General features: G+C 21.7%; 2 protein-coding genes across 2 annotated transcripts; both read right to left on the bottom strand.

Annotated features, from left to right (window-relative positions):
* Window positions 1–1,952, bottom strand: SRAE_1000044300 (Nicotinic acetylcholine receptor family and Neurotransmitter-gated ion-channel transmembrane domain and Neurotransmitter-gated ion-channel family and Neurotransmitter-gated ion-channel ligand-binding domain and Nicotinic acetylcholine-gated receptor, transmembrane domain-containing protein; the record flags this gene model as incomplete). Its single annotated transcript, XM_024647277.1, has 4 exons — window positions 1–165; window positions 367–522; window positions 593–1,531; window positions 1,764–1,952. The coding sequence occupies 4 exons, from the start codon at window positions 1,950–1,952 to the stop codon at window positions 1–3; spliced, it is 1,449 nt and encodes a 482-aa protein (XP_024501371.1).
* A 4,851-nt stretch (window positions 1,953–6,803) lies between these two features.
* SRAE_1000044200 (T-complex 11 family-containing protein) lies at window positions 6,804–8,310 on the bottom strand (the record flags this gene model as incomplete). The annotated part of the gene is made up of 2 exons (XM_024647276.1): window positions 6,804–8,134; window positions 8,184–8,310. 2 exons carry the CDS (start codon window positions 8,308–8,310, stop codon window positions 6,804–6,806), a joined length of 1,458 nt encoding a protein of 485 aa, XP_024501370.1.
* Between the last annotated feature and the right edge of the window lie 4,722 nt (window positions 8,311–13,032).

Below are 13,032 nucleotides of genomic sequence, written 5' to 3'. Positions count from 1 at the left end.
TTAAGCAAAAAGATAAGGTGCCCGTAGGAGTATTGTTAAAGTTGTTCCTAAAGTGACGATTGTGCAAATGATTAAACCTAATCTATCCACAATCATTGCTGCAAACTGCCATTCATAACGTATCCTCGATCCTTCTACTTCATCATCATTATTTTGACGAATGATCTGGAAAAAAAAAATTATATTAATAAGTAATTGGTAGGATAGATAAACTTTATATCTATTTTTATTTATTATAAATTTTTCACATATCTTGTTTAATAAAAATGATTGATTAACTATTTTTTTGATGGATTTGGATTGAAAATAATTTAACTTTTAGTGATAATGAATAAAAAAAAAAGAATGGAATGTTTATATTATTACCTTTACATGTTTATATATATGATCTAATGTTTTTAATTGATGTACCAATTGTTGATCTTCTTCATTTGAAATTTGTTTGATATTCATTATTACATGATCAAAATTTTCTTCTAATACTGTCCCTAATGTTGTCATCACTCGACATGTATCATCATTCTACAAAAAAAAATATATATATAAAGTTATTATTATTTTTTTTTATTAAAAAATAATTATAATATCTTACATATACAAATGCTGTTCTTATATCAGTTTCATATTTCTTTCTTTCTGCCCATGTTTTTTTCAATGTTTTTATATTATTTTCTCTTCGTGGATGTTTAATAAAAAGTAAATAAGGCATCCATTCTAAAAGAATATATCTCATCCAAAAACCCATTCTTTTGTGTGAATCTTGATTACGAAAATGTAATGATTGTACATAAACAGTAAATGAGGTAGCAAAAATACATATAATTAAACATGTTTCAAAAAAGACACCTAATAATGGTACAGCTTCAGATGTTTGTGGTGTTACTTCAGAAAGCATTGTTAAAAAAATAGTTACAGCTAAAGATGCTGATATTTGTAGACCAACTTTTTCACAGGTATTTGGTGATAAAGTAAATCCTAACATAACAAGAAGCATAACTAATGCACATGGCATTAGAAGATTAAAAGCATAATATAATGTTCTTCTTCTAAGATGTATAAAAAATTGAAGATCTGGATATTTTTCTTCACAACAATCATATTGTTTAACAGTTTTTTTAACCCAACTTTTAATAATAATCCATTCACCATTTAACATATATTCAGATAAATCAAAATCACCCTCAATAAGATCAAGTTGTGCACCATGAAAACTCCATGATCCAAATTTAAAAAAACATATCTGTTCATCAAAAGGATACCAATAAATATTAAATTTACATGAAATTTTAAATATTCCAGGTGGTATCCATGTTATATTACCATCATAATATGAAATAAGATTAACTTTAAAAGTTGAATCAATAGAAGAGTCAACAGAATTATATAGTATGATATCAGGATGCCATATTGTACCATATGGATGTCTAAGATCCTGAACACCACCGTATTGTAATGGATCCCAACGAAGATTAATATCCTGCCAGAGGAAATTTAACCAAGCATTAACAGTTAATGTTTCCTCTCTTTCATTCTAAAAATGTGTATTAAAATAATAAATTTATTTTATATGTAAAACAAGAAGTTAAATTTAAATTGTAATAAGATATCTTTTTTTATATAAAGTATATAAAAAAAAAATTTTTTTTTTTTACCAAATCATTCTTATCAAATAGCAACGGTTTTTAAAATAAAAAAAAAAGAAAGAAGAAGAAGATAGTTGTTGTAAAAATAATAATATGTAAAAATATTATTAATCAACTTACTAAATCAATTATTTGTTGTAAGATAACAGTTATTCTAACTTTGACAGGAGATGCTGGATCTATTACAGGTCTCTCCTCCACCACATATCCATTCATAATATCTCGATGAAGTCTTGCTTCATCGGGTGAAGAATAAACAGAAACAATTTGTAAAAAAATACCAAAATAAATTATACTATTTAGGAACATTTTAAAATAAAGATTTATACTACTTATTAATAAATTTTTCATCCTTTACATCTTAATACTTTTTGATAACAACCCATAAATTTTATTTTATTTATGTATATTTATTTTAAATACCAACCTAAAATAGATTTATATATATCATTACAATAAAAAATTTTTTTGTATTTTTTTAAAAAAAAGAAGAATTATTATTATTATTATTATTAAAAAAAAAGAAATCTTTTTTAAAAGTATTTTGGGAATGACAATAAAAATGATAAAATGACCGATAAAAAAATGGAGGGAATAATAAATTATATTTTACTTTTCTCTAGGATAAGTGTACTAATAAATAACATATATTAGCAGCTGTTTTGTTAACCAACACAATATAGAGATATATAATAATTTTTCTTTTAAATTACTCAATTGTTAATGAGTATATATGTTTAAGAGACAACTTACTATTAACTAATAACATATATACATATTCATAAAAGTCTAAATAATATTAAAATAAAAAGGGGGAAGCAATATAGGTTAACAAAATTTCAATTATTATTATTTGATAATTACATACACTTAAAATTTATAGGTATTTTAAGTAAATTTATTTTTAAAATTCAATAAAATATATTTATTTACTATTAAATTTTTTTTTTTTACAGTATCTTTGATTAAATAAAATTTAAGGGAAAAAATATTTTCACAGATTATCATTGTAATGTCCTAAAGATTATAATTAAAATAAAAGTTTTTATCATATACATATAAAATTTTATGAAAAAATATATCAAGTGGTGAAAAAAAAATGAATTTTATTATCAAGAAAAAGGTTTTTTTTTTAGTATTTATTAAAATAATCGTGTGTGGTAAAATTATTTGATAAATATAGATATTTTAATGATTTTATAATACTTATCTTTAAAAGTATGATGAAGAAGATTAAAATAAAAATATTTTAGTCTATGGTATCTTCAGAGACTGTCTTTTTCTTAACTCTTTTTTATTGAGGGTAGTATAATACATTAATGGTAACAGAATTATATTATCTTCCTCAATTGGTACCATAATAGATTTGGAGATGTATTAAAAGAAATATATTTTTAATTCATAGCTTAATGGTTTACTTGAAAAAATTACCAATAATAGAAAAATATTGTTAGTAACCTTTATCTTTTTAAAAAGGGGTATAAAAACTTTTGAATTATAAATTTATTTCCTATAAATATATATATTTATGAAGAACATAGTACTTTACGATCATTAGTTATTTAAAATTACTGTTTTATTTTTTTTTTAGCAAATATAAACAATATTTAAGATATTATTATAAAAAAAAAACTGCATAATATTTCTCATAAAATAATAAGCATTTTGACTATAAAAAAAAAGACAAAAAAATATGTATTAAATAAATAAAAAAGTTTTTTTATATATTAATTAATTTTTGTAACATTTTTTACACATTTATTAATTGACTCACAAATAAAATAAAAAAAAATGATATCCAAAAGTCTCTATTTTGGATTATCTCTTTTACACATCCAAAATAACTAACATTTCTTCCAGTTACTCACTTTTTAAAAAATTCAATCAGTGTGACTGAATTTTTATTTGTAAACCAACTTTACCAAATAATTTTTGATTTTATTATAACTTTCTTGACTTGACAAAATGAATTCATTTTAAATAAATATAATTTTTAAATCAAAAACCTTATCATTATTTCTTTTTTTTTTTCAAAATTTACGAAAAAAAAATTAATATAAACTTAATAAGTGATTAAAAATAAAAAAAAGATAATTTTATTTGATGAGTTCTTTAGACCTTTGTCAGTTATCAAACACTTTTTATCGATTATCAAACACCTCTTATTACTTATCAATATATTATAAAGAATAAAGAAAAAATTTATAAAATGTTTTAAATAATTTAAATAATTAATATAAAAAAAAATTAGCAATAAAAACAGAATTTTTATCAAAATAAATGATAATTCAAAAGATAATTGTTTAAAATAACTTTATATATAGTACAAATTTATAAAAGAATGTGACTATTTTTTCTGAATTTCAAAATCACAAAACCTTTTTGACATATAGATTATTAAAAATTTATATTAAAATAGTAGATATCTCTTTTTATCTTATGACAACAATATTTATGTTAATCAAAATTATCTATCAAAACTTTTTTTTCAGTACTTTTTAATGAATTATTTTAAAAGATTTACAAAACTACTCAGCAAACTGTAGAAATGATATTCAAATTATTTCCAAGTCGGGTGTTTTTTTTTGACTTGAAGAGACCGAGATTTTCCAATATCAAAAATAACTTGAATAACCTGATTCACAATATCTGAGAATATTTGCAAAAAAAAATGTGATACTTTTTATTTGATAAATTTTTTATCATCATTCATAAATGTTATTTGGGCGAGTAAACTAGTTAATAATGGTAAAAATCATTTCTTCCGTACTCAAGATTATTTGTGTGAATATTCTTAAACTATCTTTTCAATAATCTCTGCTACATTTTTAATTTAAGTTATTAAAAATTCTAGGATATCTTTTAAATTTGAAAAAATGTCTCTGGTACTAGTTGCGAAATTCATTATGAATAGTAAAAAAACTATTTTTCGTAGTCATAAAAGTTTTGCTTTTTCGTTATTGAAAACAAACTTTTTTCTTAATGTTTCAGGATATAATAATGAATCATTTTCATTTTTTAAATTATTACTTTGAAAAATATTTTAAAAAACACTTATTTTTAATTTTTTAACACTGTCATATCAAACCTCTATAGTTTCAATAGACAAAATTTCTTTTTTCACTAAAATATTTTTTGATTAGATTCTGTGAATATTGGTCATAAGACCAGACAAGTAATAAAAGCTTCCAATACGCTGAATCAATTATTATTTTTTCTTCATTACTGCCTTTAACAAACTTTTCACAACAAATATCCACATCATAGACATTATACTTTTTCATGGAATCGATTTAAAGAATTTATTATGAAATCAGCTTGAAAAAATTTACATCTTTTACATATTTCTTGTTTGACGTTTCAATTTTAGAATTATTCACATTCTTTTAATAACAAAAAAATAATATATAAAACGAATTACTAAATTTTATTATAATACTTTTGTTTAAAAGAGATTATTTGATATAAAGATTATAAATAATTTCAAAGACATTTTATTTTATATTAACATTAGCTATATTTCATACATTATTAGCTTTAACATTTGATTATATATAGTTAGAAGATATCAACGATTTTGTGAAGTTTGATCTTATGATAAAGTTAAGAGAGAGAAAAAAAAATATTAAGAGATTATAAAATAAAAAGATTCTTTCAGAATCTTTATCATTTTTAATTATAATCATTTAATAACATTTTTTTATATTTCTAATATAATATTTTTTTTGAGTTTTTTTTTGGTATGGTTTATTATATTTGTTTATTTTTAAAAAAAGAAACCAGAAAATTTAGTTTAAGGTAAATAATTGATTTAATAATTATTTTATTTATTTTACTATTAATTTTTTATATCGACATACCTTCAATAAAAAAATAATATTTTACTATATTACAAATAATGATAAAATGTTATATCAGTAAGTTATTTTACCAAATAAATAAAATCAGTTTTTAAACAAAAAAAATTATCAATTTTTAAGTTGAAGAAAATATTGAAATCATAAATTTTATTTATAAATTTAAAAAAAGTAAATAAATAAACAAAATTAATATTTATACTTTTTTTTAAAAATTTTTAGTGGTGATGAAATTAGTATATTGATAAAAAAATCTTGTTATTAGATGATATTAATTTTGTTTGTTATATTTAATAAAAAAATGTATATAAATTATTATCAGTTTATTTTAAACAAATTTGTATATACAAAAATGTTGATAAATTAAATTTAAAAAATTCAATAGATTTTCAAAAAAGTTTTTATAAATTTTATCATATAAATTGAATATATTTATTTAACGAGTACAGTTGTCCGCAAGACATGATAGGTTAATTATTAACTATATAATTAATTATAATTATAAATAAAATAATAAAAATTTTGGTATGAAAAATATTTGATTTTTTTTAATTCTATAAAATTTAATTAAATAAAATATAGAATATTTTAATAGAAAAAAAATTAAAATAACATATATACTTTTTTAATAGTCATGATTACTGTTGCTATTACCCCTATCACTGATTTATATCTGTAAATAAATTAAAAAAAATTTTTTTATCTCGAATATTTATTATCTGCCACCATATAATAACATGTGGAACGCTTAATATGATTAGAAAAAGAATGAATGTTAAAACATTTTAACATACAATAAATAAAAACACAATGTTTATCGCTTATTATTTTGTTGTTTTTATGGAAATAAAAATTAATATTAATGTATATAAGATAGTTTTTTTTATCAATAAAAAATTTTTTCATTGATAACACTTCCATAGATGTATAGTATAAAATTGGATAAATAAGAATGATTTTTTTTATTTTATTGATAAATTTTTTTTTGAAAATTTGAGAAAATTTAAATTTACCTTTAAAAGCTTACATCTTATTAAAAAAGTATCAATCAAAAAAGTTTCTTTTATCTTTTTTACCATTAGAAAAAATTTACTATAAAAAAAATGAGACAACAATTTTGAAGTAATATACTAATATTGCTCTTTGTTGCACTTTATGCTCCAATATCTGTAAGAAAAAATTATTTTTTGAAGAAATGATTACATTTAAAGTTTTTAGCTAATTTTTTAATGTTAAAAAAAATTTATTAAATATTAAAATATCGGAAATAATTTTTCACAACTCATTTCTCCTTTATATATATTTAGGATTGCTTAGCCATTTTGTCGATAAAAGAACCATATAAAACACCATAAGTTTTTCTGTTATGACTAACATAATATAGAAAACTTTTAGCCATAGCAATTAACTCATCCTGAATGACACTGAGACCATTAGGAACTCGACAGTTATTTTGACCTCTTTCCGAAATAATAGCTTGAATAAAAATACTAATTCTGGAAGCAGCAATTTTTCTAACAGGATTGTTTGGGTTTTCAATACTTAAAATTTGTTCTTTTAATTCTTTGCTTTGACTTTCACTCCAGTGATTTGAACCAAAAGATTCAGCAGCTTTTGATATTTCAAGATTGCTTTGTAAATAAATACTTTCTAATTTCTCTTTTAAATTGTCAAATGATAAATCATCTAATAATGCTATTAAATCTCTTTTTAATTGTTTTTTAAAATCTTTTTTTTCAGCTATATCTTTACCAGATAAATTTGTAGCAATAAATATTGATGTTAGTAAAATTGTTAAACAGTAATATTCCAAGGAACTTTTTCTTAACCTTTCTTCGTCAAATTTAAAAGTTTCTGGATACTCTTCCGGATTTTGTGTTAATAAACACATATATGCTTGAGTAATAACTTCAGAAACTTCTGTATTGGATAAAGTTGCTAGTACACTATACTCTGATCCTTCAAAAACTTTCTTTAACCATTGGTAAGTTATATTTGCTGCATTTTTGTCGACCTCAAGTAATTTTAAAAATTGTTCTCTTTCATAGTCACATGAATGTTGCATGAAAAGTTGTCTTTTTTGGTATAAAGCAAAATCTTCATAATCAATTTTCATAACTTTTAATACATTTAGTGTCTTTTTTATTTTTTCATACAATTCTTTTTCATCTAAAGCTTCTCCAACCATCTCATCTCTATTAGCAGCACATAATTTTGATACTATTGTTAATGCTTTAGTTGTTAATTCATAATAATCAATTATATTTTCATCACTTTGATTTCTTAGAATTTCATCATCTAACAAACCTTTAATTTCACTTTGTATGGTTATTGCAGACATTGGAATAACTTCTAACATCTGGTGTCTAATTGTTTTAAAAATATCTAACATATCTTCCTTATATCGAGCTTTGATACTTTCTTCATTACTAAATGAAGCATCCCTTAATGAGTCGAAGTAAGCTTTGTGAAGACAATCTCTAACTTGACGATGTAGAGGAGTTGATGGTTCAGTAAATTTGGCAATTGTAAAATCTGGATCTACAGCAATTTCATGTGCAATCATCATTTTTTCTATTGTCCTATTCATTGACAATATCTCTTCGGCAGTAATAAAACGTGCTGGTGAAGATCCTAAAAATATAATATTAATATTTATTATTAAAATAATAAAAATTAATACCTCCAACCCAATCAGGTAGAAAATTTATAGAACCATCTCCAATATTAATATGAAGTGGTTTAGATTTATCATCTTCTCCTTCTTTTTTGCAATCATCCTCTACTTTTTTATCATCCTTTGAAGACATCTATTCTTCTAGTGATAAAATATACCTAAAAGTGAAAATGTTTTGTTCATATAAAAAAAAAGTCAATAAAAATATAATATATAAAATTTATAATATAATTATAATAAATAAACAACAAAGTAAAGTTAAAAAAATGCAAAGGTCAAAGGGGGAATCTTGGATGGAATGTGTTTTGAATTATGTTACTTACGAACAACAATAGGAAAAATGCCGCACCGAAGACGCGTTAATTACCTCAAAAAGTAGATTTTTTTTATATTTTAAATTTTAAAAACTTATTTTTACAAAATTTACATTTGAAATATTTTATTAAAGATAGGTAAAAGACAGTGACATTTAAAAAGACAATAAAAGTGCATTTTTTTGATTTTTAAAGTACAATTTATTTTAAAGAAATAGAGTAGTTTTTAGGACATGCAATAAACAATTTTTTTTTTGTATTATTATTAATTAATAATTTATTTAACATAAAAAGAATAAATTGAAAAATTGTTGTTTTTTTTTGATTAATTGAACTGAATAAGATATATTTAAAAAAGAAATTTGTCAATTTATTAAATGGAATTAGGGATACTAGTAAATGAAATGTGTTATGTATAGTATATGTCAGGGATGAGGGATATTTCGGAAAGATGGTTTTTTTTGTAACATACGTTTAGGCATTTTTTTGTAGTATGTTATTTTTATAAACATTGAAAAGTTAAGAGAACAAATATGAATTATATATACAAATATGGCATTTATTATTATGGATTTTAATAATTTATTTCTCAACAATTATTTTACTTATAGTGTAATTTATTGAAATTAGATTAAAGGTAATTTTTTTTATTTAATTTGATCTATAATTAATTTTAAAAAGCATATCAATCTTTTTGTTAATCTTTACCACGATTTGTGCTATTTTCTATTCTATGAATTATAAATTGAAATTAAGAAAATAAAAAAAAAATTTACTTTTTATTTATCTTCTAAATTTAAATTATTTTTGTTTTATGAAAAGTTGATATTGTTTAATTTCAATAAACACAACATTTTTATATTTCTATAGTAAAATATTTGATTTTGTATCATTAAAAACACAAAAAAAGAACAATAAAATTATATGTCTTTCAAATCGTGAATTTATATTTATTTGAAGGTAAATGAAAAAAGGATATGTAAAAATATTACATTATTTAGTAAAAGAAACGATTAAGAAGTTAAAAAATATATTTGAATTATTAATGAAGTGAAAAAAGATAGCTTTTTAAGTGATATAAAGATAGCCTAATTATATAAGTACAGAAAATAAGACTAAAAAAAGTAATATAAAAATTTTTGTATAATAAATTTTTCTTTAAAATTATTTTGTCTCAGTTAAAAAAGTTAAATATAATTTTTTTTAATCAGATTATAACACAAAAATGATTGTTTAGTGCATGTTATAAATTAACAAAAATAAATAAAATCTGATTTTAAGTTATAACTTTTTATATATTCAAAACAATTATTATTATAATTTTAAAAAACAGTTTATAATAGATGAATTTTAGAGCCATATCAATGAATAGTTATTTTTTTCAAATAATTTTTTTATAAATCAATGCTATAATATTAACTTTGATTATTTAGTTTTTTATCTAATTTAGTTTATATTAATATTTATCTTGTGATATAAAAAAATAGAATAATAAAAAAAATGTTATCATATTTATACAAAAATATTTGTTATATTATATTACATTTATATATTTTTCTATGAATACGTTACAGAAAGAGCATAAAAAAAATTAATTATTACAATATATATATAATAATTGGTAAAAAATCTTTAAATTATTTAAAGCTTTATTAAATATATATAATAAATCATTCTTGAAAAAAATTGATAATGATGTATTAAAGCTTTACCATGTTGAATACAAAAAAATTTCATTTTCCTTCTTCCATCAAGGTTTTTTTTTTGTGCTTGGTAATCGGAATATTTGAATATTAAATTTCTTATACTTTTATTTTGCCTGTTTAGTTTCCTTATATTTAAAACTTTTCTAAAAATTTCCGCCTAAATTTTATTCAATATAAAATAAATATATGTGTTGTCTTCAGTATTTCGTTATCAAAATAATTTTTTTCAGAATTTTGAAACAAAACATTATTTATATGATAGTCCTTTCAAAATAATAAATTTTGCATATAATCATGAATATAGTAGAATTAACGCATAAGAAGTTACAGCCATCTAAAGTTCGAGGGCGAAAGTGGAGAATATTTTTAATAAAAATAAGATTTATGTGATAGAATCAAAAATGTTAAAATTAAATTAATGATTATAAATCAATTTTTTACGAGAAACTCATTAAAGTTAGTCTTATCTTTATAGGACTTACCATTCTTGAGATATGATGAAAAAACGTTGTTTGAAAAATTTTCAAGAATGAACTTATAACTTGAACAAATGAGCTCCTATGAGTATGAAACTTGATGCGCTGAGTTTCTTTTAACTTTTAAGACATAGTCTGCGTTGAAAAGTTTTTCTAATTTTCAACGGTTTCTAAGATACAATGTGTAGTATTTTTGCGCGCTTAAATTTTTGTCATCATTTTTTTATATCTCAAGAATGGTTGGAGATATAGAAAAATTTTAAAGGTAGACCCTTAATGAAATTTGTTCAGAAGTTGATTGCAAAAAACTGCTCTTACATAACTTTATTTTGAAGCGAGATATAATGAAGAGCGGAAATTTTTTCTAAATATTTATTGTTCTCGACTGTTTAATATCTAGGCTGAAATTTATCTTATGATCATAAAATTAGTTTCATTCGGTTTCTCTTGAAAAATTTATTTATAATATATAAGTTTTATCGAAAATATTGTGAATTTTGACAGAATTCAAAAGTTACTCAAAAATATTCTAAATTTCCGACCTGGTCCTTAAAAATAGTGCACTAAAAAAAACATTTTTTTCGAATTTCAGAATGCCATTATACTCATTCGATAGCCCTTTCAAAATAATGAATTTTGCATATAATCATGACTATAATCAAATTAACGGTTCAGAAGTTACAGGCATCTAAAGTTTGAAGGCGAAAGTGGGGAATATTTTTAATAAAAATACGACTTCTGTGATGTAATCAAAAATATTAAAATTTATTTAACGATTCTAGATCAGTTTTTTATGGGAAATTCATTAAGACTAGTCTTATCTTCATAGGTCTAAGCATTCTTGAGATATGATGAAAAAACGTTGTTTGAAAAATTTTCAAGCATGAACTTATAACTTGAACAAATGAGCTCCTATGAGTATGAAACTTGATGCGCTGGGGTTCTCTAAACTTTTGAAGCATAGTCTACGTTGAAAAGGTTTTCTAATTTTCAGTAGTTTTCAAGATATGATAAGTTGTATTTTTGCGCGCTCAATTTTTTGTCATCATTTTTTTATATCTCAAGAATGGTTGAAGTTATAAAAAAGTTTTGAAGGTAGACCCTATATGAAATTTGTTCAGAAGCTGATTGCAAAAAACTGCTCTTACATAGCTTTATTTTGAAGCGAGATATAATGAAAGACGGAAATTTTTTCTAAATATTCATTGTTCTCGACTTTTTAATATTTAGGCTGAAATTTATCGCATAACCATAAGATTAGATTCATTCGATTTCTCTTGAAAAGTTAATCCAAAATATATAAGTTTTTTAAAAAATATTATGAATTTTGACAGAATTCATAAGTTACTCAAAAATATTCTAAACTTCCGACTTGGTCCTTAAAAATAGTGCACTAAAAAAAACATTTTTTTACGAATTTTAGAATGCCACTATACTCATTCGATAGCCCTTTCAAAATAATGAATTTTGCATATAATCATGACTATAATCAAATTAACGGTTAAGAAGTTATAGCCATCTAAAGTTTGAAGGCGAAAGTGGGGAATATTTTTAACAAAAATACGACTTCTGTGAATCGATCAAAAATGTTAAAATTAATTTAAGGATTCTAGATCAGTTTTTTACGGGAAATTCATTAAAGCTAGTCTCATATTTATAGGACTAACCATTCTTGAGATATGATCCAAAAACTTTGTTTGGAAAATTTTCAAGCATGAACTTATAACTCGAACAAATGAGCTCCTATGAATATGAAACTTGATGCGTTGAGTTTCTTTTAACTTTTAAGACATAGTCTACGTTGAAAAATTTTTCTAATTTTCAAAGGTTTCTGAGATACAATGTGTGGTATTTTTGCGCGCTTAAATTTTTGTCATCATTTTCTATATCTCACAACTGGTTGGAGATATAAAAAAGTTTAAAAGGTAGACCCTATATGAAATATTTTCAGAGGCTATTTTCAAAAACTTCCTTGTTTTTATTTTTATTTTAAAGCAAGTTATAATGAAGGGCAAAAATTTTTTCTAAAATATTCATTGTTCTCCACTTTTCAATATCTCGACTGAAACTTATCGTATGATCATAATATTAGTTTCATTCGATTTGTCTTGAAAATGTGGTTTAGAATATAAAAAAATCATAGCAGTAATTTTTATTGCTTTAAAAGATTCACAAATTGGCCAAAAAATATTGTAAATTTCAGATTTGAATATTAATAAATTAGTTAAAGTGAAAATTTATTACAAACAAAAATTTAAAAGGTTTTTAAAATAATAAAACACAATTATATATTTAGTTGATATGATTTTAATATCCAGGTAATACTTAAATGTTTGATAGAAAAAGTTTCATTGAGAAA

This window comes from Strongyloides ratti (assembly GCF_001040885.1).
Source record: "Strongyloides ratti genome assembly S_ratti_ED321, chromosome : 1".
NCBI lineage: Eukaryota > Metazoa > Nematoda > Chromadorea > Rhabditida > Strongyloididae > Strongyloides > Strongyloides ratti.
This window is presented reverse-complemented; position numbering and strand designations above follow the sequence as displayed.